A 26,569-nucleotide genomic window follows, 5' to 3' on the forward strand; every position below is an offset into this window, starting at 1 on the left:
CAGAGTTAGAATATATCTTATATCCCATGAAAACTTCTGGAGCATATTGGTATCCGACATAGAAAATTCCATTGCAACCTTTCTTGTCAGACAACTTGGCAGAAGGTTTTATTTCAATGTCTTGTTCCACGTATAAGAATGAGTTGTCAATAGAAATAATGTGAAACCTGTCGCAAGCAATATCTACTGTTGTTGAAGAACCTTCTCCAAACTCACCTACGTTTCCATAAGAAACAGCAGTTGTATATTCGTAAGTTCCAGGAACTATTTCTGACCTTCTAATGGCATTGTCGCATTCGTTATACCATTCGGAAACATTTCCGTTCATGGCATCCAAAACTGTTGGCGTTATATTCTGAGCGGCGTACATTTCATATGGGTAAAAATATAGAATAGTTGGATTTATATGTCATAATTGTTTCGGACCAAGCTTTACTTTCTTCCTGACTGAGTTTTTAACTCTTCTTTTTCCTTCATTGCCACTACTTTCACTAGATGAAGTTACTTCTTCACTACTTTCACTTTGTTCTACTCTTCTCTTCTTCTTTGGTGTCGTTTTTGGTAACTTGCCCTCTGCTTCAAGTTGTTGCATCTTTGCCTCATGTTCACCTAGTATGTTGTAAATTTCCCATGTCCTTTTTGCCTTTGGGCTCTGGTCGCCCATCTCAGGTAACCTATATCCTAGAAAGAGTTTGTCATAGTTTGTATTTGAGTCTTCGCGTATTGTTTGCATGACTCTTTCCTGAGTTTCCGGTTCAAGCTCTTCAAACAGAGCTTGTCCATATGGAATAAGCTCGTTTCCAAATATATGTTTTTGTAGCCATTCTGGTTTTCTTTCCATGTTACCAATAATATCTTTTGTGAATGGGAAAGCTTTTACCCAATGTTTCAGTCTTGCGTCATTTATTTCTGTAGTTGGTTTTATTTTGTCAAGGAACATGTTTTTCAATACTAACATTTCATTTGGTACTGTCCATTTGAGTTTTCTTAAATATTCATCCCTTCTCGGTTCATTGTCTGCAAAGTAAGTTTTTATGACATTTTGTAAACTTTCGTTTGCAAGGTCATGTACAATAGGTTCTCTTCCTTCTATCTCCCTAACTTTCTTTCTAAACTCTTCACCAAATATACCATCTCTATGGTTCTGTGTAGTTCTTTGAGATAAATGTTTTAGAACGTCAGGTGTTATATTTCCATCAGCCATGTTCATTTCATACTGGTCCAAAATATCTGCATGTTTCATATCTTTCAATGGCATTAAAGCCGCGCTGAAAATACCAGCTATATCTGGTTCACCATTCACTTCCATTGCGTCTACAACTTCTTGGAATTGTGGTTGTAAGTTTATGAACCACCTATCCGGATTAGCTTTATGACCCCATCTCATTGTAGTTCCATAGTCTGCAGAAACAAAAGTAGGTTTGTTTCCATATTGGTTAGGTTCTGAATGAACTTTAAACAATGTTTCATTTCTATATGTTTTGGTGAAATTTAACCTTTTATTTTCACCGAGTTCAGCCAAAGATTGAACGTTATATGGTCGTAAGTAAAAAGGATTGTTGTATTTGCGTACACTTTCTTTCAGTTCTTCCATTCTATGCTGAATATTTTCATCTGATGTTGGAGTCTTTTGTATGTCGGCGAACATTTTTCGATATTCTTCTACTATGTCAGCTGAATTTTTCTTAGACTCTTGGAAAGATTCCATATTCTCCGCATACTCTTGTTGAGGGTCAAGATTTTTCGGCTGTTCCAAATCTTCATCTAGTTCTGTGAAGTTAGTTTCCAAAGGAGGGACTTGTTCGTTTCCTTCAGGCTCTTCTAGCTGTTGTTGCTGAACTATTTCTTCCATGTCTGGTTGTATCTGAACTTCTTCCTGTGGAGTTTCTTGTACCTCATCTGCTGGCATTTCATATATTCCGAGACCGTTTTTAAAAAGTTCCCTATCTAAGTCATCCGGACTCATAAACCTTTCTTTTTTCGTTCCGTCTCTATTTTTTACGCGTTTCATGAAGAGAGTTGAATTATTATTTAGCTCTGACACCAAATATCTCGGAGTAAATTCATCCATGTCATTTGGATGATATGCTATTAAATCATATCCCTTAGCGAGCTTGTATTTTCCAGGTTTGAAATTATATCCCATTTGGTGCTGAGCCATAAAGCTAAATAGGTTCGGGTCAGTATTTCCTTCCTTGAACTTTCTAATAGCTTCTTTATATCTGTCACTAAAGTCAAGAGTATCTGGGTAACCATACTCTTCCTTAAGCATTTTTAAGAATTCTTGGTTTCCTTGTTCTCTACTTCTTTTATGTCCTTGCTCTGTTTGTGCTGGTTGTTGTGCTGGTTGTGGAGGTGGTTGTTGTGCAGTGTTTTGAACTGTTGGTTGTGGTGCTGGATTTTGAACTGTTGGTTGTTGTGTTGGTTTTGGTGCAGTGTTTTGAACTGTTGGTTTTGGTGCATGCCTGTGTCTGTGTCCATGTGACGATGTAAATGTTTTAGGTAGTCCTGGTGCAGGTGCTTCTCTTGGAGGGTTTGGTGGTATATAAGTTCCACCAGCTGGCACATATGTTCCATCTGCAGCATAATGTCCTACCTGACTTTTCGTTTTTAAGAAAGCATTTACTAGGTCTGTTTTGGTCTGTTGTAACTCTTTTTCTTGACTTTCCACAACAGTTGCTCTAACGGCGTCATAGGCACTTTGAACTGCCTGTCTCGTTGCTGCATCTGTTATTTTCGTCATATTTTGTGCTACTTCTTTTAACTCTTTGTCGAAACCTTCAGACTTCAGTTTCTTTCCAGATGAGAAGTCGTTCACTAGTTTCACCTTACTATGAAGAGCTTCGAAGGCGTTCTTAAAGTCAGCATTCATTAAAGCTTCATTTGAACTGTCTTCATCCGCTTGTATTTTTGTCCTTATTGACCCTATAAGTTGGGCTGCTTTAGCGTTGGCTTGGGCATCTAACCAGTCATTATTAGCTTTTATATATTCTGCGCTTTTCATTGCCTTTTGCATGGCTGCGTCGTTATTTTTACTTTCTTGTGCTAAGTTTTCATACTGTACGGTTTGGTTTTGCAACTGTAAAAGTTTTTCTGCCTTTACATTTGCTTCAACTTCTTTTTTATACTCATCGCTATCCATATATGTCTTCAGGGCTTTTTGTTTTATTTCTTCATCTTTCAGTACTTTATATTGAGTAGTATGGTTTTTCAAATTTATAACATCTTGTTCCATTTTTGCTACTTCTGCTGCTTTTTCTGACACTTTTTTCGCATATTCCTCTGTACTTAGTTCTTTCAGTTGTTCTTCTTTCTTCTTTTTCTCTACGTTTAACTCATTGAGTTTCTTTGTGTGTCTGTCATATTCTAGTTTCTTTTCGTTTTCACTTATTTGTTTCTGTATGTCTATGTTTGACTTTTTGACATCTGTTATTTGATTTTTGAGTGAACTCAAATTCATTTGACTTTGAGGGTTATAAGCTGTTCCGTCTGCAGCTCCACCATAGCCTGCCATTTTCGCTAAAAGTGCCGCTCTTAAACCTCCACTCTGTGCACCAATAACTCGGTTTAAAAGCATAGGGTTGCTTGACATTTGTTGCAACATAGTGGGGTCATTCATCATTTGTTGTTGCAACTGTTGTTGTGGTGTCAGTTTTACTATTGGATGTTTCAATGCTCCCTTCCTCTTACGTATATTCTTACGTAGCTTACGTGGCATTTTAAGTGAAGTTAAAAAGCGGTTTTTGACAGATGTTTATATGACACTTTTTGTTCAGCACAAAAAACTACTCGGTCAAAGTGTTGTCGGTTTTGTAAAATAACCATCCTATCTCATTCTATAAGGGGGAAAGTCTTCTCAAAGTATACTTCCTTGGAACGCCTGTAACTTTTCCTGTAGCGACGATAGACCCTTACTTGTCCGGACAAAGTTATACTAAACATCTTCAGGGCTAGAGGGCACGAAGTGCCTGGAGGCCCCACTACCTTTTTTTTTTTTTTATTTGAGTATCGGCACCATGCATAAAACATATATTTATAGTTTTTTTGGAGTTTTATGATTTTAAATATATTCAAATTTGGCAATCCAATAGATTTTTAAAAAATAGGTAAATAAAAATAGATTTGTTCCATATTAAGTTCTGTCAAAATGTAAGCTATTCAATTCTATCGTCGGGGGAAGTATCACAAATCTATCAATTTTTTTGTAAAAGTATACAAAAACATATGGTGTTCAATTAGTTTATAATAATATAAAGATTAAGATTATCCAAAATAAGAAAAACTAGGTTTTGAGAACACTTTTGAGATGATAATCAAAATATTTTGATTGAAAAATAATATATTATTTATCAGATATAGAATGGATTTTTTCAAATTTAAAAATTCTGAAAAATAAACAGTTTTGTAAAGTAAAAAAAATGAACGAAAACTCGAGACCTCGTATTCCAAATGAATGGGTAAGATATATGTATGAAAAACTTGAAAGTGGTGAGTAAGGATGTCAATTTGGAAGAAAAGTGAGAAAATTTTGATTGTGAACTCATCTCTAATATTTTGGCTCCTTAATATATTTGAATCATGATCTTTGAGAAGAGTTCTCAAAAGTATTCACAAAAGCTATTTTTCCTTGAAATTTAAAAATCCTGTTTATCATATATTACCGAATTCAATTCCCTACATATTTCAAAATATTCTATGAACATTTCAATTTTTGAAAAAAACATATTTTTTCCAAATATATTTATTATCATATTTCTAATAATATTTCCTAAAGCGTCACTTTTTACTTCCTCGACGATTATTTCCCTCTCAAAAAATTCAATAGCTTACATTTTGACAGAACTTAATATGAAACAGATTACATATGCAGCAGATTTAGAACATGAAACAAATCTTATAGTGACCCAAAAAAAAATTCATGATCCAAAAAAGAAAAAAATTGGCTAAATGGGAATCAAACCTTGGCATAATGAATCATTATGTCGGATGTTTCCACTACACTACACCGGCAGGTCGAAAAATACCCTTGGTGGTTCTATTTAATAGCTACTCCCAACGATAGGCGGTGTCCCCAGCTTTAGAGAGGTGGTAAAAGTAAGGAAAATCTGGGTAAAATCAAACTGGAACAATTTATCCCAAACTTTAGTTAATATTGCAAATCAATATTTGCCATTTTTAGATGAAGAAAAGCAAATATATATATTTACTGAAATAACTGGCAATTATCAAAATTTTGAAATTTCAGTTGCAAACTTGTTACTTTTTTATGAAAACAATGAAGAAAAATTAAGCAACTGTTTTAATTTAACATTGTTCCAGCAAATTTATTCCAAAAATGGAATCGAGCAAATGATATTTTTTGCTGCAAATACAATTTGTTGCAATAACACTTCTATCAATTTTTACAATCTCCTTGAAATTGAAGAAATGAATCCATTTGATTTTTTTTATTTCTCAATTCAATATAAAGAGATATTAAATTGCGATGATTTTCCAAAAGTTACAGAAGTAATCACAGGTTTAATCTCAGCTTCAAATATTAATGCTATTATGCGAATTTGCCAAAAAATTTTGGATAAAATTACATTTTATAAATGTAATTATTGCCATATTACCTCAATATGGAATTTTATCACAAATGCAGCAATAATTCTTCCTGATGAAGATTTATTAATCAAATTATTAAAATTCATAGAAAAAACAGAAAAAGCAACAGATGAATTATTCGAACCGGAGAATGATTTGGGTTTCTATGAATATTTAAATTCGATTTTCTCAGATATTACATCTGCGAGAAATAAGCAATTTCTCTTGGAATTTCTAAATACCCATGAAGATGACTTCACTTATGATCAAACATTGTGAGGTCATTTTTGATCAACAAATTAATTGAAATTCCGATCAAAAAAAATTCACAAATTGGATCAAAAAAATCGAATCTCAAGTTAAAAATAAAAAATTTCTACATTTTTATCAAATTTAGATTTTTTTTTCAAATCATGCGAATTGATTGAATAATTGCATATTTTATCCCATGCATCTAGAAGTATGTGTAATATTTTTGCTTTCATCAAGAAATTGTCGAATTTGATCTTAATTTTTTTTGAAAAATATACTTTTAGAAAAAGAAATAGTGATTGAATAGCTGCCCATGCTGTAAAAGGGTTATTTTTACAAGTAAAAAAATTGTTATTTTTCGAGCAAGTCGAGGCTTTTTTACCATCTTATTTTTGAAAAATTTACGAAAAATTATATCTGAAAAAACGCTTCATTTTGATATCTTACAATGATAAAATACCAATGTTGCTGGGATATAATAGCTACACCTGGACATCTACTACATTAATGCGTATGACAGGTAAAGTTGATTTCAAAAGTATAGCCTGGAAAGATTACAATAAATCAACGATAATTCAAAAAAATTTCTTATAAGTTAACATAATAAAAATTTAATTTTTATATTGCTTGTATTATACTTAAGTATATAATATATTTAAATCTTAGAATGAAAATTCGGGACGCCCTAGCTATTCAATTTTCCCTTAGGACGCCCATAAACCTCTCAAAAATGTGATGTAAATATCACAATTTTGAGAAATTTACACTAGGACGCCTTAGGACGCCAACCCCCTTTTTTACCAAGATATACATATATGATTTAAAACAAAAGTATAATTTTTTTCGATATAGTTATTGCAATTTTACATTTCATGACTAATATATTAGTGGCAGGCCTAAAAACTATATAGGCTGAATTTTTTAAATTTGATCTGATTAGTAGTGTGTAATAACAGCAATTGTATGGAATGATGATGCAAAATAATTAATATTTTCGTTGCGAAGCAATAATTTTTTTTCTTGAGAAGTATGAAGAATTTTCAATATTAAATTGAATCTAAACATTATCAAAATTCTGAATATTATTAGGAAATCCCCATATTGGATAATAAATTAGACTATCCTTTGCTGATTAATGAGATTGACCGATTAAACGCTATCTCTCAATTTTATTGAAATCAATTTAATTCAACCTTTCATAGTCTCTCAAAAATTCGTATTGAAATTGTCTAGATATGATCATAAAAATGTTTGCTTTTCAATTCATTCGAAATGATAGATTCAGATGTAATTCAATATGAATTAGTAACTATTTCTAGAATTTTGTTAAGGAGTTGTTGCTATTCAGACTGGTATTGGAATTAAAAATATATGATAACAACTTTGTGTAACATGTTTTATAGATAATATGAGTGGTTTTAGGACAATGTAATAATTGGGCAATCATCTTAGCAACTATTATTAAAAAGAAATCACGATTCAAATCTTCTAAATTTGGAATACCTACTATGTTTAATTAATCAGCTAGCTATCTACAAATTAAAAATATCACCATCAAAAATTATCACATTACTATGATTGTGTCTTCACGATAGAAGAAATCGCGAAATAATGATTGTATTTGTGGTTAAATTATGAGAAATATATAATTATGAATTGTGTGTGCAATGTATAAATCTTCCAAAGTCTCATATATTCAAAATTATTTGTTGGATGTCAAACTTTTATTGATGATGGAGCATAATGCGCAGAACATCTTTTCTCTCAAACTTGATCTTGCTATAGTCGAAAGTTTATTGACTGTGGGGTTATTTTGTTTTCATCTTACGAGATTTTTGTCATCCTTCTATCATCATTATGTTGTAAGACGAGTTACGGAAAGTGAGGTGAACCGAAAAAGTGACACTTATTTGGTCGGATAAATTCCCTATATATTTACTTGTCAAAAAAAATCAGACTTTTTTTGCTTTAAAAAATTTATAAGTTAATTATTGAGAACGAAGGTGAAAGGAAATGGATATCTCTTACCTTTCATTCCCTCGAGAAAGTTCAAAAACTTGGGTGCAATCAGTTCTGATTGCACCCAAGTTTTTGAACTTTGTATAAGGAATTGTTGGCTATGATGCACTGATCATGAATCAGTACATCATAGCCAACAATTCCTTCGCAAACAGCGGGAAACTTTGTCTGAATAGTTTAACATTCAGACAAAGTTTCCCGCTGTCAGAGAGGGAATGGAAGGGTAAGAGGTATATATTCATAATGTATACCTCTTACCCTTTCATTCCTCGAGAAAGTTCAAAAACTTGGGTGCAATCAGTTCTGATTGCACCCAAGTTTTTGAACTTTGTATAAGGAATTGTTGGCTATGATGCACTGATCATGAATCAGTACATCATAGCCAACAATTCCTTCGCAAACAGCGGGAAACTTTGTCTGAATAGTTTAACATTCAGACAAAGTTTCCCGCTGTCAGAGAGGGAATGGAAGGGTAAGAGGTATATATTCATAATGTATACCTCTTACCCTTCCATTCCCTCGAGAAAGTTCAAAAACTTGGGTGCAATCAGAACTGATTGCACCCAAGTTTTTGAACTTTGTATAAGGAATTGTTGGCTATGATGCACTGATCATGAATCAGTACATCATAGCCAACAATTCCTTCGCAAACAGCGGGAAACTTTGTCTGAATAGTTTAACATTCAGACAAAGTTTCCCGCTGTCAGAGAGGGAATGGAAGGGTAAGAGGTATATATTCATAATGTATACCTCTTACCCTTCCATTCCCTCGAGAAAGTTCAAAAACTTGGGTGCAATCAGTTCTGATTGCACCCAAGTTTTTGAACTTTGTATAAGGAATTGTTGGCTATGATGCACTGATCATGAATCAGTACATCATAGCCAACAATTCCTTCGCAAACAGCGGGAAACTTTGTCTGAATAGTTTAACATTCAGACAAAGTTTCCCGCTGTCAGAGAGGGAATGGAAGGGTAAGAGGTATATATTCATAATGTATACCTCTTACCCTTTCATTCCCTCGAGAAAGTTCAAAAACTTGGGTGCAATCAGAACTGATTGCACCCAAGTTTTTGAACTTTGTATAAGGAATTGTTGGCTATGATGCACTGATCATGAATCAGTACATCATAGCCAACAATTCCTTCGCAAACAGCGGGAAACTTTGTCTGAATAGTTTAACATTCAGACAAAGTTTCCCGCTGTCAGAGAGGGAATGGAAGGGTAAGAGGTATATATTCATAATGTATACCTCTTACCCTTTCATTCCCTCGAGAAAGTTCAAAAACTTGGGTGCAATCAGTTCTGATTGCACCCAAGTTTTTGAACTTTGTATAAGGAATTGTTGGCTATGATGCACTGATCATGAATCAGTACATCATAGCCAACAATTCCTTCGCAAACAGCGGGAAACTTTGTCTGAATAGTTTAACATTCAGACAAAGTTTCCCGCTGTCAGAGAGGGAATGGAAGGGTAAGAGGTATATATTCATAATGTATACCTCTTACCCTTCCATTCCCTCGAGAAAGTTCAAAAACTTGGGTGCAATCAGTTCTGATTGCACCCAAGTTTTTGAACTTTGTATAAGGAATTGTTGGCTATGATGCACTGATCATGAATCAGTACATCATAGCCAACAATTCCTTCGCAAACAGCGGGAAACTTTGTCTGAATAGTTTAACATTCAGACAAAGTTTCCCGCTGTCAGAGAGGGAATGGAAGGGTAAGAGGTATATATTCATAATGTATACCTCTTACCCTTTCATTCCCTCGAGAAAGTTCAAAAACTTGGGTGCAATCAGTTCTGATTGCACCCAAGTTTTTGAACTTTGTATAAGGAATTGTTGGCTATGATGCACTGATCATGAATCAGTACATCATAGCCAACAATTCCTTCGCAAACAGCGGGAAACTTTGTCTGAATAGTTTAACATTCAGACAAAGTTTCCCGCTGTCAGAGAGGGAATGGAAGGGTAAGAGGTATATATTCATAATGTATACCTCTTACCCTTTCATTCCCTCGAGAAAGTTCAAAAACTTGGGTGCAATCAGTTCTGATTGCACCCAAGTTTTTGAACTTTGTATAAGGAATTGTTGGCTATGATGCACTGATCATGAATCAGTACATCATAGCCAACAATTCCTTCGCAAACAGCGGGAAACTTTGTCTGAATAGTTTAACATTTTGGAGAACGGTTTCGACGTTAATACCGCTTTGAATAGTTTAACATTTTGGAGAACTTATACAAAGTTTTTGAACTTTGTCTGAAGAATTCTTCCATCTGTTAAAGGGACATTTTGGAGAACGGTTTCGACGTTAATACCGCTTTGAATTTGTTGATTAGCTTGATTTAACCATTCTAAATCAATTAAATCGAAGATTCTACCACTCATTGGAAAATTATAAGTTTTGAAAAAAACCGTAAATCATTATTGAATCTAAAAATATTTATGTACAAAAAGTCGGTATATATTCTATAATTATTTAAAATAATGAAAAAGTTGATTTGTGAATCATTGAAATATTAATGAAAAAAAAAAAAAAGGTAGTGGGGCCTCCAGGCACTTCGTGCCCTCTAGCCCTGAAGATGTTTAGTATAAATGAAGTTTATATTCGGAGGGCTTCCAGGCACTTCGTGCCCTCTAGCCCCGGAGAAACTAGAGGAGGAATGATACAAAGACCAGATGAAAAAAATAAAAATATTATAATAAAATTAAATTTTTAGTCTTAAATTGTTTTATTTTATTCGGTATATTCTGAATCTTGAATGTCTTGGAAATTTTCTTCTTCTTCACTCTCTGAGGTGAGGATTTCTTCGACTTCTTCTTCTTCGCTCTCTGAGGTGAGGATTTCTTCGACTTCTTCTTCGCCATTGGGAGCAACAAATCCTGCGATGAAAACTTTGTATATACCTTCTTGAGGAGTCTCTATGATGAAAGTCGTATTGTTGAGGAAATGGAACTCGACATCTTGAACAAATTGGCAACTGCTGTGTGTGAATTTTGCAATTGTGAGAGGCTTTCCTTTATAGCCCTTGGGAAAGCTTGAGATAGTTACTGTTCCTCCATATGGAACTCTGGCAGGAATATCTAAAGCAACAGTTGTTATAACGTGGAAATTGTCTTGAATTGGTAAAGGTTGTATACAATATCGTTTTGACTGGTTGTTTTTGTGTAAAATAAAATATAGAATGACCTTTCACCATGTTCATTCAATTCTTCCAAATAATTGTATGAATTTGGATATAAACGGACAAATTCAGCAATTTTAACTTCTTGTAAATGCTTCTGCAAGTTCTTTGGAAACAAGTGAATGAACTGGTCAATAGCTTGCAACGCTATGAGATTGGCAGTAACGGGTAAATATGAAGCAAACATGTCAACAAGTACGCCAGGGTCTTTGATTTCGTTTTCAAGAGGCTGAATGGCATCCATGACAGCTTGAAACATCTCGTTATAATCTCGATTGTCTTCTGAACCCCACTGTTCATTTAACTTATCTAACAATTCTAACCTTTTCTTTGCGTATTTTCTACGAACTTTCTCTGAAAGAGGAGTGTCGCTATCTTGTGTGTCTTGAATTTGAGACTTAAATTGTTTGCTAAAGGCGAGATATCGTGTTTGCGACCTAGTGGTCATTGCAGAATGTGTTTCTGTATGTTCGATTGGATGTGTTTCTGTATTTTCGGGTGGTTGTGTTTCTGTATGTTCGATTGGAGTCTGATTGGTATGAACTTCTTCTGAAAATGCTTCTGTTCCGATAGTTGTTGTTGCCTGACCTGTTGGCTGAGCTGTTTCTTTGTGCAAATGCATATTGTCCAACAATTGTCTTGAATTGTATGAGGAAGTTGCTTTGGTATTATAGGAGGTCGTAAGGGTTTTGAGAATGGTGAGACATAAGTTGTAGGAACTTTAACTGCAGAGGTAGTCGACGAATTGTTTGCGACACTTTTTCTTCCTTCCATTATGAAAAATGAACTGTTTTTTTTCGGACTACTCATAGAAAAGTTTAAAATAAACGTTTTTCAACGGAGACCCCCTCTATTTTTTTATTTTATTTAATAGTTACCGTTGGCAAACCGTTCCATCTCAAATATTGAATGAACTATAAACGTTTTTTGTTTTCTATATATACTTTTTTGTCCAACGGTAAAACTTTTTACACAACGGTTTTTGAGAGTCGTCGCTGTTGACTTTTTTGTAGAGCACTCAAAATAGTATAACTTTGTCCGGACAAGTAAGGGTCTATCGTCGCTACAGGAAAAGTTACAGGCGTTCCAAGGAAGTATACTTTGAGAAGCCTTTCCCCTTATAGAATGAGATAGGATGGTTATTTTACAAAACTGACAACACTTTGACCGAGTAGTTTTTTGTGCTGAACAAAAAGTGTCATATAAACATCTGTCAAAAACCGTTTTTTACTTCACTGACCAACAGTTCATTATAGAACATCTCATTGACTTAGAGTCGAAATATTCTAAACTTTACAACAAACACAAAAAGTTGAAAGGAAAACAAAAACAAATGGCATATGATATTTATGAAGATGTTGACGACACAACTGTTCCTGCAAGTGAAGTAAAGTCAGAGGAACCAAAAAGTGACGAAAAACCGATAGAAGAAGAAAAACCAAAAACTGAAGATAAACCAAAACCAAAGTTTAGTTTGGAAACTAAACCAAGTCAACCTTCATTAGCTGGTATGGGTTGGCGTCAAAGACTTATGGCAGCAGGCGGTTATGTAAAGTAAAGAAATATTTTTTTATTTTTATAAAAATGCCCCCATATAGAATGGATAGAAAGTCTGCTAGAATAAAAGCAGAGTTGCAAGATATGGTTGGAGAGTTTCGAAGAAGTTTAAATATAAGAAGGAAGACCCATAAAAGTCTATGACAAATTGTCTGGTCTTCGCTACGAAATGGATTTGGAAACAGCACGTGCCAATTATCCAAACAGACTAGAGAGGTTAGAAGAAGAACGTCTTATGGACATGCCTTTCGATGTTAGTGAACCTCAAGTTGAAGGACACGACGGCTTTGCCAGATTCTACTGGAAACATGACGAACAATTGCATCCTTTGAGAAGGAAAAAAGGTAGTGCAGAGGATGGTCATGCTCCCATGGAAAGAACAAGATATGCATATGAGAAGTACCGTGAAGTTAGAAGTCAAATTACATCTGGTCGAACCTTTACAGTAAACTTTGACGAAGGAAAGAACAAAGAAGGCTTCATGGAGTACTTGCTGCAATTCAAGATGGAAATAAGAAAGGATACAATCTCAGATTGACCATAACAGATTTGGATGGTCACATTTACTATGCACATGGCAATGTCACAACAGCTGCAATGCTTCTTGACGCTTTCAAGACTACAAAGAGAGAACAAATGGTTGACTCCGACTCAGACATTTTGAATGCAATTGAAGGAATTGCAAGTGTCAAGTTCGAATGGTACCAACCTAACCCTCAAGCAGTCAGACAACATGCTGGATACTTCCCCTTCATAAATAAGTCTGACATTGACTTGACAAGGTATGGAATTTACAATTCAATTGAAACAATTGTCAATGAACCTTGCATTCTTACATGTCTCAGGAACTCTGGTCTTGTTACAGAAGAGAAGATGAAGTATCTTGAGTCATGTGTGAAGACAAGGTACATTCTCAGAGGTCAATTGGCAAAAATTGCACCGTTGGCAAATGTCAATATCCGAGTCAGCATACCTACAGCTAAAGGTTCTTCACATGACGACTATGTTGTTGACAAAGACTTACCATGGTTGAAGATTGTAATTGTCCACAACCACTTCATGTTGAACGAAAGTCTTACAAACCCATTGTTCGGAAAAGGCAAGTGCAACATTGTCAGAGCTGTAAACATTCTTTTCGAGAAAGGTTTGTTGGAACCAATTCCAGATGACAAGCTGACAGAAACTTTTGTACCAAAAGACGAAACAAACTTTTCACTGTTAGCAAGACCAAAAGTTGTTCCAGACAAAGTTCTAGTACAAAAGAAGTACACAGTTCCACAAGGGTTGGATTGTTCGGATACCAACCTGAACCAGAAGAACTTCCAATGAGGTTGCAAGAACTTCAAGATGCTATAAACAAACTTCCATTGAGACATCCAATTGACGTCAAATTGTATTGGAGAGCATCTGAGTTAGGTCAGAAGGTTTTATATGAAACAGGTTGCTTCGACGATGTTTATGAGATAACAGGAGAAGTTTCTCAGAAGATAAGAGACTCACTTGAATTTCCACAAACTGGACCAATTGGTTGCGACAAGTTCGACTCAGATGAAAAGATATACTATGTCGACCTTAACGCTGCATACATGAGGTTTGTCCAATATATTCCGACTGGAATTCCAAACGAAGATGGTGAGTTCCCGGGAAGGAACTATACAGTTGGAAAAGTCATACAACAACTGTATGATATTAGGAAAGCTTCAAACCCCAAACTTGCAATGACACTCAAATTGCTTATGAATTCGACATGGGGATATTCCATTAAGAAACCTCAAGAGATGAAGAGTAAACATTATGAGAAGGTCGACAACTTTGTTGAAAGGTTTTCTCCTTTTGTTTTGAAGTACGAATTCACTCAAGGTCAAAGTGGCTTAGTAACCACATTAAAACCTATTGTCGAACATTGGTCTTACCCTCAGTTCGCAAAGGCAGTCCTTGACAACTACAACAAATTCTTCTCCGAAGTCAAATCGAAAGTTGTGGTTTACTATGAGAACATTGACGCACTCATGACGAACGAAGAAGGCTATAACAAACTCATTGAAATGGGCATGGTCAGTGAAAAGATGGGCTGTTTTAAGCTAGATAAGGTATTTTCCGAAGTTCATGTCCTCTCCAAGCGTAAGTATTGGGGCATACTTGAAGACGGCACAGAAATAAAACATTGCATGAAATAAAAAATTTTTATATTCCTTCCTAGCTAATTTCCGTTTAATTTCATGGTCGCCCTCGGAGTCTTTGAATCGGACAGGTCGAGTTACACCATTCTTGGTCTCAAACTCATATATAACCTGTTTGTCTGTATTTTCGTCGACTATGGCACGAGACACAACATTGACCAAACGGACAAAAAGTGTCATTTCGGATGGTCAAGCAGCCAATCGCATTCGAGCACTTCGAAGAAGCCTTACGTTCCAAGGGAGAGGGTGTCTGGTGCAAGGCAGAGGTCATGAAACTCTACGAGCAGTACATCCTCAATGCCTGGGAGGACAAATCGTCCTTGGATTGGCAATTCTACCAACTCCTCTGGGACGACCTCCTACGCAACTGGGATAACGAAAGAGTCCAATTCAAAGGTCTGGAACTAATTTTGCAAATTACCCTTAATTTAACATACTTATCCAAATAAACACCTAAATTTACTTGGGGTTTCCCCCTAAAATAAATTTTTTTACTCTTAGAACCACTCGAGGTTCTCCTTACGGTTGTTGAGCTTGTCACCGTCAATGTGTCTGACCCTCGACTTCTTGTCTGGATTTGGAACCCATTGCATGCCGACAACCCTACCCATGGAAGCTGAACCGTAATTCCGAAGGTTAAGGTTCAAGTGTCCCAAGTTGTTGAGGACTGGGGTAAGAACCTTGCCTGTCGCCTTGTTGCGGATTTTGTATGGGTAGGGTTGGGAAATTTCGTAAGCGTCATCGACAACAAGGGTTGCCCAAACTTCCTTTTCTTCGTGTTTCTCTTCAGAGAGAGATTAAAGCCTGTGTTTGCTCTTTTGACACCAGAAAGACTTTTATTGTTGTGAATGGTAAATATTACTCCTTTGAAGATACTTACTCAGATATATCCACCAAAACAGGTTTTGTTGACTTATTTTAATACTTTAAGTACGGGTGTAACAGTGTGCTGCAACTAGAGAGGTTTCATTAATGTTTGGATGTTTCCGACGAGTTTACTATAAACAATATGAGCTATAATACAAAACTTATATCTGGTTTTTACTACCAACAGTTTCCTATAACAGGAAAAGTGTCATACAAGGAATGTCTTCATTGACATTAAGCACACCAATCTTTATATTGTTTCAACTTAGTTCAAAGTGTTATTCGAATGTCGACGAAACTATTATGACCAAAAGATACTTATGCGTATAACATACTTTCTTCTGCTGGTTTGCCTATTGTTCATTCGAATGCAGAATTTCAACTTAGTGAACTCAAACACTTTGCAAGTATAACGTTGACATTAGTGACGCAAACTTTGTTCCTGTAAAACTTTTATGTCCTATTATTTGTCATGACGGCAGAAAGTTTCGAATTGGAAGATGCAACTGGTGAAAGTATTGTATTACAAGAACATACTTCAACAAATAGCTCAAGACAACAAATGCAACAAAGTGCAACAACAAAGTCAAGAATAAAAAAAATATTTTTTTTATTTTTATAAAAATGTACAGAATAGATGTTTTCAGATTTTTATGACTTCCAAGCATTCAGAAATATGTGTCCATTTAGAGACTTATAACAAAGCAGTCGAGAATTGTGAAAACGTTTAGTCATTTATGTTGACTCTGCCCAGAATGTTATGTCATGAAAGAATGGGATGTGTCTTTAACAAACCAAGAGCAACCAATAGTTCTGAACAAGAATGTAGACAGAAACTTAAGAAAATAAAAGTGTACAAGTTGGAATGAAGATGTTAGATGCTTGGGATATCTTATTGTCAAATTAGAAGATTTTTCAGTTCGTGGTATAAAGTTCTTATAACACCTTCTCCAAACTTCTATTCTATCTTCACTGGATATAAATATGAAAAGTAGAATGGAAAGAAAATGTTATATGAGAGCTTGGTTAGACCATGTCAAAGAAATTATATGCAATGGAAACGAAAAGTTTATGAGTATATCTTATGTTGGTTTGCAAACATCTTACAACATCCAGTGCTAAAAATGAAACTGCTCTCATTATAATTGGAAAACAGGAACGTAAGAAAGCACTTCTTTACAGATATTTTGTGCAAACTGTTAGAGGGCTATTCGAACCCGAATATGACAAACTTAGAAACATCTGTGGCAAGTTTAACTCCTCAATAGAGAATATGAAATTATTAGTTTGCAATGAACTTCAAAGTATAGATACAACAAAAGTTTTAACTCAGATGCCTTTGAAGCAGTCTTATAACAGACAAAGTTTGGAGTTGTTGAAAGAAAATATAAAGACCAAAGAGTTTGTGAAAATGTTGCAAACATTCATTATGGTTTCAAACAATTTGTCCGATGAAGTTAGAAAGTTCTGACAGAAGATATGTAGTTGTCAGAACGTCAATTCTCATATGCAAGATACAGAATATTTTGACGACTTAAGCAGAAATCTTTGACATTCTGACTTTTACCAACACTTGTTCTCATATTTTTATGACATTAGATATTTCTAAGTTCAATCCAAGGACAAATTCCACATACCGAAGAGAGGACAACATTGTTAGAAAGCAAACAAGAGTGTATATGAACTGTTCATAGATGAAACTGACTTTGAGTGTTTTAGGATGAAAGGTCATTGTACGATTCGTATAAACAATATTGTCAAGTATATGGTTATTATGACAGCGTTCTAAACGAAACATTCTTGGCAATGTCAAAATCTTTTTAGAGGTACAGAAGGTGTATATACAAAGAAAATTTTTTGAGTAAATTTTAAAAAAAATATTTTTTTATCCGATAGAAAAGATGACGAAATAATATTCAGTAAACAAGTACATGTCAAGACTTTAAAGAAGAACTAAGACCATTCACTATATTTGAATGTTTACTTCTACCATTTTGAAAAGTCTTCATTCAGCAAAGTTTGAACATCGAACCAGTTAAGTTTTGGCTATTGTGACTAATGGTGCGAAAGTTTGAAGACTTAGACATAGAAGGTTTGTTAACAAGTCAAAGAAAGTTTTGACAGAAGGTTCTCAAACCTTAAAGAAGGCAAAGCATACAAACTTGTTAATACCTTATGAACCAAAGAAAGCAGACGACTATGAATATTATGAGTCTAAAGTTGTAGAAGTTAAGGTAAATTGGGTAAAAAGATTTTAGAGTCTAAGCCAGTGTTTACTCCTAAAGGAGGAAGAGAACATTGACATTGACCCAGAAATGTTCTAAAAATAAAATTTTATTTTTACATGTTCAAATTTCTTTTTCTTGGACTGGTTCAGGTTCTTTCTTCTCTTCTTCTTTTCTTTTCTTTCTTTCTTTCTTTTCTTTTCTTCTTCTTCTTTTCTGGTGGAGTTATGTCAAATTTGGCGCAACTATATTATTGTAAAAGTTCTTTGTCCTTTAATAGCTCTTCTATTCTGTTTTCTATTTCATCTTCATAGAACAGCGCATGGTCTTCTTTCTATTCTAAGAACTTTTGTTGGACTTCATCTCTCCAAGAGGCGTCATCTCTGTCAACAAGTCTTGTCATTGACAAATTTTAAGACTGCTCTGCTTATGTTTTATGGTTCTTGTCATATTCCCAAAACATGAACTTTAGAACAAATTCCCTTCTTGTTTTACACTATGTAAGATTTTATGGTCGACAGATGTTGCTGTCGAAAAAGCTTGTCTCGAATTATAGATTAGCGAAATCGCTAGACATTTTCTAAAAGATAAAAATTTTAATTTTTTCTAAAAATATGTTAGAAAAAAAGTTTGCTGACATTGACAAGAAATTTTGAGAATGTTTAAACAAAGAACAAGAGGAAGTTAGAAAATGCTCAGATAAAGCCTATACATGACAAGTTCTTATTTGCTCAGAATGGTAATAACAGGTCTAATTGCACCACCTGGGTCGGGTAAGACTTCACTTATCTTAAAATGGCTGCACAACAACAAGAACTAGATGAGAAGAACCCATTCTATGAGTTAGTTGTCATTTGTAGTACTTCTGGTCAATTTGACCAAACGTCAATTCGTTCAAAGATATTATAAAGAAGTCTAAGTTGGTATGTATAAAAGACTCTGAGTTGTTAGATTGGATATAAGAAGTACCAAAGAAGAGTTTTGAAGTATATGCTATAAATGATATAATAAATTCTAAGTTTAAAGACCCAAATGAGGAAATGCAGAGAATATTAGAGAAAGAAACACTTCAGAAACAAACAGAAAGAGATAGAATACATTTCGAAGAAATTGCAATCTTACATTGGAAGCTTTACCCTCCATAGATGTCTTCTTATCTTAGATGACTTTGCTTCTCTCATCCTTTTGTTAAAGAACAGAGAACAAGAATGTGTCGAATTCTTAAAGAGCTCAGACACACTTTAACATTTTCAGTTGTCATTTGTGTACAGACAGCAAAGAGTTTAAGTAAGGATGTAAAAAGAATACTTACTGACATTGTACTTTTTCCCGGATTGTCCGAAGACGATTTCATGGAACTTATGAAAGAGTCCATGCAGGTAAGTTTGACAGACATGACTATGGAGAAGTACAAAGTCATACAAGACCCTCATACTTCTTTCAGAATTCATATCTACGCAAACAAAGTTCAAATTGTAAAAAGTCAAGCTTGAAAATAAAGAGTTCATCTACCCTGCTTGTTTGAAGTTGTCAAAATACTCTGTTATTTTTTCTTTAACAATGGCAAATCTTCTTTGAAGGTAAGTATTGTACAAACCTTTAATATCATAGTGTGTTTGAGGTAACGTATCTTGAAACTATTTTGTTTCAGCATCTTCATTCGGTGTCATTGAAATCGGTAAGTTTTCGCGAATAGAAACCAATTTTCTGTCAGATTTGTAAATCTTAGCAAGGTCGTAAAAGCTTTGTTTTCTTCTGACTAAATGCAACATAACCATATCTTTATCTTCTTCTTCTCCAACTCTTCAGTATAAATCATATACTTATAGTTCTTTTCCTTCCTTTTGTACGAACGTGGATATCTTTTCTGAATCTTTTGTCTTTTTGCCTTCAGCTTGTTCTCTAGCTCTTCACGTTCTTGTCTATGAAATTTCGTCAAGAAGTCTTGTAAATATTCCAAAGCATAACGAGGTGAAGCCCACATTGCTTACAGCATTTACAAGAAGTCTATGTTACATAATATCCTCTCAAACCGTTTGGCAATTTTTCACGATTTTCATAGAGTTTTGGCGACCAGGTTTTTTTCCCTACTCGCTGTTCTTCCTGTTTTCAGAAAAAAGTATGTCTCGCTGTGCTTCATTTAATAGCTCAATAGTGCTTTGGTTCGTAAACCAGTCTTTACGGAAGCTAGTGTCCGGAGCAAAACATGCTGTCAAATATCTTTGCATTTAGTACATATCGTCTTTGACCGAATCGAATGAGACGTAACTGTTTGTTATACTGTATGTACTCATATTCTTCATTTATGGCTTCATGAACGATAGCAGTTGTTGTGTTCCTGTTGTTGACATTATCTGTCCTTACATACAAATAAAAAAAATAAATAAAAATAAAGTTAGTTTTATTTTTTCTATCTAAGGAAATTATGATTTTCATGTGTTTAATGCAAGACCGAAAAAAGTCGTCTAGAGAAATTTCACTGTTTTCATAGAGTTTTGGCGACCCAGATAAAAGTCGGTCTCGCTGTTCTTCACTGTTTTCATACGGAATCTCTTCTCTCGGTTTTTCGAGGGAAGCAAGCATATTGCCATTTTACTCAGATTTTTTGGTCAATTTTTCAGCAAAAAATAATGTTTAGGTGAAGAGGTGCGATCTCACCTGTTTTTTCACCTGTTTTCTACCCTCTTGAATTTTCATGATTTCATCGAAACTAAACGTATATGTTTTGTCAAGACTTCTTCGTAAATGTTTTTGTCATAACATGAACGTATATGTTTTGTCAAGACTTCTTCATCGTACATTCTTTGTCATGATTTCATCGAAACTAAACGTATATGTTTTGTCAAGACTTCTTCGTATATGTTTTGTCAAGACTTCTTCGTAAATGTTTTGTCCAAGACTTCTCTCGTAAATGTTTTTGTCAAACTGAACGTAAATGTTTTGTCAAGACTTCTTCATCGTAATGAGCGTAAATCAGACAAAATAAATATTTTAGGGTAGAAGGTTAGATCTAACCTCTTTCTACCTCTTTTCTACCCAGTTATTTTATAAGCGTTTTACATGGTAAACGTTATTTTTTAAATTTTGTGAAAACTCAACGGTTTGACACAAGCCCTAAAAATTATTTTACTCAGAATTTTGTTGCTGAATTCAGCAAAAATAAAGTTTAGGTGAAGTGGTGCGATCTCACCTGTTTTTTCACCTCTTTTTTCACAAGCGTTTTACATGAATTGTACGATGTATATTTGAAATCCTAAACAGTTTCGTAGCTTCTATTTCTTCTGTCAGTACATCGAATGTTTTAATATGCGAAAGTTTCTTTATACTTCTTCTTGACGTCAGATAGAAGGAAATCTTCTGCTGTTGGATAGTTTTTTGTCAGAAATTCTAACATGTCCATTTTATTTTTCTGCTGTTTTCTGCTTCTTTCTTTAAGTCTGCATAGTCGTTTTCTCATACGTTCTATCTCTTTGACGGAGTAGTTATATTTCCTAATTGCTGCTTTACATTTAAGACATTGTGGGTTCAACTTTGCGTTATATTCTGAAACCTTACCTGCTAAAAACAAACTAAGCGTCAATGGTTTTCTTTAACTCAAAAGTTGCTGGTTTTATTTGTTTGTTCCATACTTTACCTCTTCTATCTTTCATCTCTTATCTGCCATACCACATTCAGCAACTAACGAAACAAAGTTGTCGTATGTTTTAAACTCCCCCGATTATAATATGTCAGAGATGTTCTTATATACCATGTCGCAATCTTTGTCCAATAACCTTATGGTTGCAATGAAATCCTAGAAACTCATAGTTTACCTTCGTATGAACTTCTTTATTTCTACCGGAGTCAGTTGCCTTTGACTTCTATTTCATCGAATTCAGGAATAGTTAGTTTTGTTGCTGAATTTCAGGTAGTTTAGGCAAAATGGTCAATAATGTCTCCATTTCATAAAGATACTGTTCATGTTGTTCATCTTTCGCACTACAGTCTAAATTACTTGTTAAAAGTTCTTGCTTTATCTCTGGATTTCTGTTTCAAAAGTATATGAAGAGGAATGAAGTCTTTTCATCCCTACCAAACATTGACGTAGGATTCATGACTAAAGAGTTTGGTGCTGTAGTTGTTTGTATTGTTGTTGTGCCGATTGTTGACATTTTTTATTTTTTATACAAATAAAAAAAATAAAAAAATAAAAACTAACTTTATTTTTTATTTCGGGAAAATTCATGAAAATTCAAGATGTGAAAAAAAAAGGTGAAAAAAGAGGTGAGATCGCACCTCTTCACCTAAACATTATTTTTGGGTCCTTTACACTCATTACGAAGAAGTCTTGACAAAACATTTACGAAGAAATCATGACAAAACATTTACGCTCATTACGATGAAGAAGTCTTGACAAAACATGTACGAAGAAGTCATGACAAAACATTTACGAAGAAGTCATGACAAAACATTTACGAAGAAGTCTTGACACTTTTTCATTAGATAACTGTTATTTTTTGACGAAGTGAAGAGTAACACTTCGTCAAAAAAATTCCTGAAATCATATCTTACATACAAAATAAAAAATAAATGACACTTTTTCATTAGATAACTGTTTATTTTTTGACGAAAGTGAAGAGTAACACTTCGTCAAAAAATTCCTGAAATCATATCTTACATACAAAAAAATACAAAATAAAACTAACTTTATTTTTTCTATCTAAGGAAATTCATGACAAAACATTTACCCGACATTCTCGTCAAATACAAAAAAATGACACTTTTTTCATTAGATACTGTTATTTTTTGACGAAGTGAAGAGTAACCTTCGTCAAAAAAATTCCTGAAATCATATCTTACATACAAATAATTAAAAAAATAAAATAAAACTTTTTTTTCATTAGATAACTGTTTATTTTTTGACGAAGTGAAGAGTAACACTTCGTCAAAAAAATCCCTGAAATCATATCTTACATACAAAAAAATACAAAATAAAACTAACTTTATTTTTTCTATCTTAAGGAAATTCATGACAAACATTTACCCGACATTCTCGTCAAATACAAAAATGACACTTTTTCATTAGATAACTGTTATTTTTTGACGAAGTGAAGAGTAACACTTCGTCAAAAAAATTCCTGAAATCATATCTTACATACAAAAAAATACAAAATAAAACTAACTTTATTTTTTCTATCTTAAGGAAATTCATGACAAAACATTTACCCGACATTCTCGTCAAATACAAAAAAATGACACTTTTTCATTAGATAACTGTTATTTTTTGACGAAGTGAAGAGTAACACTTCGTCAAAAAAATCCCTGAAATCATATCTTACATACCAAAAAATACAAAATAAAACTAACTTTATTTTTGGTCTTTTGTGAAAGTCAGAAAATAAACGCTTTACATGTATTTTTCAAGCAACTTCGTCAAATAATTTTATAGCTTATCTATCTCATCTACTTCAAACGTTTCTTTACCTTTTTATGGAGCACCATACATTTTCTCAAACTTTCAAGTAGTTCTGTTTCTGCAGCTCTCATATCATGAACAAACACAACCTTGACTCTATTGACTGTATGTCATATCTTTGAGTTATATTATATGTTCTTCCTATCTTATATCTCTTTGTATTGAAGTCCTTCGTTTCTGAACGATGTAAAGTAAGCCTTCACTGCAACGTTCCGTATCGAATGAACCATATGTTATGAAGTTATATCCAACAACTGGGTCTAACCATAACAAAACTATTGGTATAAGACTTTTGTCGATGAGATATGCTGTAGTTCCATAGAATTTTACCGATATCATAAGCTCAGGATTTCTTGTCAAAATTTTCTGAGTAGAAGCAATTTTAACCCAGTCCTTCGGTCTTCTTCCAGATGGAGATAAAATGTCTGACAAAGAATATTTGTTGTATTTCTTTGAGTATCTTACGTTTAAATCACCTATTCTAACCAATTTGGTGTCATTGTCTATCTTTTTAACTGTTTCAAACTCAATGTTTGTCATATATGTTCTTACATACAAAATAAAAAATAAATAAAAATAAAACTAACTTTATTTTTTATTTCGGGAAAATTCATGACAAATTCATGAGGGTAGAAAAGAGGGTAGAAGACAGGTTAGATCTAACCTTCTACCCTAAAATATATTTTTGGGTCCTTTACACTCATTACGAAGAAGTCTTGACAAAACATTTACGAAGAAGTCTTGACAAAACATTTACGAAGAAGTCATGAAAATTCAAGATGTGAAAAAAGAGGTGAAAAAACAGGTGAGATCGCACCATCTACCCTAAAATATATTTTTGGTCCGGGAACAACTTTCTCTCAATTGGAGCTGTGGCATACTCTTTGCGTAAGCGGTTCAGACCTTCTTCGAACTCTTGGTCTCTCTTCGATTTGGATTGAGATTGGAATTGCTGGGGTGGAGCTTGCTGGAACATCCAAGGGTTGGGGAAGTAAGGCATAGGCTGAGGAGGGTAGTTCGGGAAGCCTTGTAGTGGAAATTGGTAGTAACCTTGAGGTGGAAATTGATAGTAATTTGGTGGAGGTACTTGCTGGAACTGAGGTGCAGGGGCTGGTGCTTTAGGTTCCTCTGGTTTGGGAATGGACTCGGTTGGTGGTACGTCGGACATTGTTCTGAAACAGTACAAGTATTGTTCTGAAACAGTACAAGTATTGTTCTGAAAAAGTACAAGTATTGTTCTGAAACAGGACAAGTATTGTTCTGAAAAAGTACAAGTATTGTTCTGAAAAAGTACAAGTATTGTTCTGAAACAGAAAATTTTTCTCACAAATTGAGAGCTTTTACGGGAATTTTTGTTCTGAAACAGGACAAGTATTGTTCTGAAAAAGTACAAGTATTGTTCTGAAACAGTACAAGACTAGTTCTGAAACAGTACAAGACTAGTTCTGAAACAGTACAAGTATTGTTCTGAAAAAGTACAAGACTAGTTCTGAAACAGAACAATGGACAACATCGAGCCATTAGATGAGGCAATTTACCTTATAGAGATAAATGAAGTTGTTAAGCAGTACTTGGGCAAGGACAAAGCCAACAAGTCCTCGGCTGCTGGTTGTCTGGAAGAGGTGCGCTGAAAATCGAAATTGAAACCGGAATTCCAATTCAAATACCAGAAAACACTCCTGTAGACGACATAAAGGAGATGAAGAAAGAAGCTCTTCTCAAGTTCTTTGCAAAGCGCCCATGGATACAACTTCCAAACAGAGAGAGTCCAATTCCACGAATTATACAAATTCTCAGAGCACTGTTCCACTTCTCAGGACGGCCGTTCTTCATAACCTCAGAAGGCGACATCCAACCAGTACTGTAAACCTTAACGTTTAGAGTAAAAACATTTTTTTTCATTTTTGAATGAAGCAAGTTAAATTCGTCCCACACCAATCTGAATGGACCGATGAAGAGTTTCAAGCCATCGTTGAAGACGTTGAGAACGACATAGACGGCGAACTTGAAGGAGCTCAAATCACAATTGCAACCAAAATTGCAGAGGTCAGGAAGATAGCTCCACTTAAAGCTACCAAAGTACTCTTGACCTCATGGATAGTTACCGTTTAGATGTCAAGAGTGGAATAAGACAATTAAAATTAAAACTTCTAAACTACGAAGCTATACTCCAAAAGTTAGCAGAAATGAGAAGACTTTACCAGAGCTACTTACATGTAAGGGACTTACCTTCAAGCAGTCCGACCAAAGATGAATTTGTTGACATTGTCCCAATTTTGTCCGAAAGTCAGCTCAGATGTTTCGAACTGCTCCCAACATATCCGGAATATGAACGTTTGCCTGAACTCTTTCGGTTCCTCAAAAAACGTTTTTTGGTTCTCATGTTCGAAACTTTATCGGAAGAGACAACAAACGTTCAGAAGAAGAACAAGATATTATTTTAAACTTGTTGTATGACATAACTGTCATAACAAGCTTTTTGAAGTAAAACCGTCATTCTCAAACCACTTCATTTTTTCGATGTCCGAACAAGCACCGAAGCCAAACTCAATGGAAGATGTCCTTTCAAGGTTGCCAGACAAGCGCCCAGTTCAAATTCAAATTGCCCAATTGAACGCTCATCTGTCAAACACCATTAAGACTCTCCAAAGTAGTCTTATGGAAGAGATAACCAATCTCAAAGTCAAAGTCCTCACGAACCAAACTTCCAATAAGAAAGTCCTGAACGATTTCGCGGAAACCTTGCGCCAATACAACATAGAGAACCAAAACCTTGCCCGACTCATCTACCGTTTCTTCGAAGAGATAGACGCCATCTGGAAGGTACTCGGAAAGGACAGAACATGCAACACCGTAATTCGTGAACACAGAATTGCCGAAGGTATTATCAAAGAAGAGGAAGAAGAGGAAGAAGAAGAAGAGAAACACGAAGAAAAGGAAGTTTGGGCAACCCTTGTTGTCGATGACGCTTACGAAATTTCCAAACCTACCCATACAAAATCCGCAACAAGGCGACAGGCAAGGTTCTTACCCAGTCCTCAACAACTTGGGACACTTGAACCTTAACCTTCGGAATTACGGTTCAGCTTCCATGGGTAGGGTTGTCGGCATGCAATGGGTTCATAATCGACAAGAAGTCGAGGGTCAGACACATTGACGGTGACAAGCTCAACAACCCGTAAGGAGAACCCGAGTGGTTCTAAGAAGTAAAAAATTTATTTTAGGGGAGAAACCCCAA

At 34.7% G+C, this 26,569-nt stretch overlaps 4 protein-coding genes and 7 pseudogenes across 11 annotated transcripts, besides 6 other annotated features; 4 read left to right on the top strand and 7 right to left on the bottom strand.

Moving 5' to 3' along the window:
• Positions 1–4,010: part of a mobile genetic element that runs on past the window's edge.
• TVAGG3_1083540 lies at positions 114–370 on the bottom strand (annotated as a pseudogene). Its single transcript has one exon. A coding segment is annotated over exon 1 (257 nt).
• Positions 506–1,387, bottom strand: TVAGG3_1083550 (annotated as a pseudogene). Its single transcript has one exon. A coding segment is annotated over exon 1 (882 nt).
• Positions 1,510–3,016, bottom strand: TVAGG3_1083560 (annotated as a pseudogene). Its single transcript has one exon. A coding segment is annotated over exon 1 (1,507 nt).
• Positions 3,116–3,718, bottom strand: TVAGG3_1083570 (annotated as a pseudogene). Its single transcript has one exon. A coding segment is annotated over exon 1 (603 nt).
• Positions 4,011–4,122: 112 nt separating the features above from the next.
• Positions 4,123–4,164: a mobile genetic element.
• A 651-nt stretch (positions 4,165–4,815) lies between these two features.
• Positions 4,816–4,856: a mobile genetic element.
• Positions 4,857–5,109: 253 nt separating this feature from the next.
• Positions 5,110–6,640: a mobile genetic element.
• A 1,210-nt stretch (positions 6,641–7,850) lies between these two features.
• Positions 7,851–10,041: a mobile genetic element.
• Positions 10,042–11,336: 1,295 nt separating this feature from the next.
• Positions 11,337–11,669, bottom strand: TVAGG3_1083620 (annotated as a pseudogene). The gene has a single exon. A coding segment is annotated over exon 1 (333 nt).
• Positions 11,670–13,240: 1,571 nt separating this feature from the next.
• TVAGG3_1083630 lies at positions 13,241–14,781 on the top strand (annotated as a pseudogene). Its single transcript has one exon. A coding segment is annotated over exon 1 (1,541 nt).
• A 188-nt stretch (positions 14,782–14,969) lies between these two features.
• TVAGG3_1083640 (uncharacterized protein) lies at positions 14,970–15,233 on the top strand (the record flags this gene model as incomplete). Its single annotated transcript, XM_051256753.1, has 1 exon — positions 14,970–15,233. One exon carries the CDS (start codon positions 14,970–14,972, stop codon positions 15,231–15,233), a length of 264 nt encoding a protein of 87 aa, XP_051076040.1.
• Positions 15,234–15,579: 346 nt separating this feature from the next.
• Positions 15,580–22,027: a mobile genetic element.
• A 2,124-nt stretch (positions 22,028–24,151) lies between these two features.
• Positions 24,152–24,499, bottom strand: TVAGG3_1083660 (uncharacterized protein; the record flags this gene model as incomplete). The annotated part of the gene is made up of 1 exon (XM_051256754.1): positions 24,152–24,499. One exon carries the CDS (start codon positions 24,497–24,499, stop codon positions 24,152–24,154), a length of 348 nt encoding a protein of 115 aa, XP_051076041.1.
• Positions 24,500–24,990: 491 nt separating this feature from the next.
• On the bottom strand, positions 24,991–25,233 carry TVAGG3_1083670 (uncharacterized protein; the record flags this gene model as incomplete). The annotated part of the gene is made up of 1 exon (XM_051256755.1): positions 24,991–25,233. One exon carries the CDS (start codon positions 25,231–25,233, stop codon positions 24,991–24,993), a length of 243 nt encoding a protein of 80 aa, XP_051076042.1.
• Positions 25,234–25,239: 6 nt separating this feature from the next.
• TVAGG3_1083680 (uncharacterized protein) lies at positions 25,240–25,443 on the top strand (the record flags this gene model as incomplete). Its single annotated transcript, XM_051256756.1, has 1 exon — positions 25,240–25,443. The coding sequence occupies one exon, from the start codon at positions 25,240–25,242 to the stop codon at positions 25,441–25,443; it is 204 nt and encodes a 67-aa protein (XP_051076043.1).
• A 408-nt stretch (positions 25,444–25,851) lies between these two features.
• Positions 25,852–26,362, top strand: TVAGG3_1083690 (annotated as a pseudogene). The gene has a single exon. A coding segment is annotated over exon 1 (511 nt).
• The last annotated feature ends 207 nt before the right edge of the window (positions 26,363–26,569 follow it).

The sequence above is a fragment of the Trichomonas vaginalis genome (assembly GCF_026262505.1).
Source record: "Trichomonas vaginalis G3 chromosome Unknown ctg_162, whole genome shotgun sequence".
Taxonomy (NCBI): Eukaryota; Parabasalia; order Trichomonadida; family Trichomonadidae; genus Trichomonas; species Trichomonas vaginalis.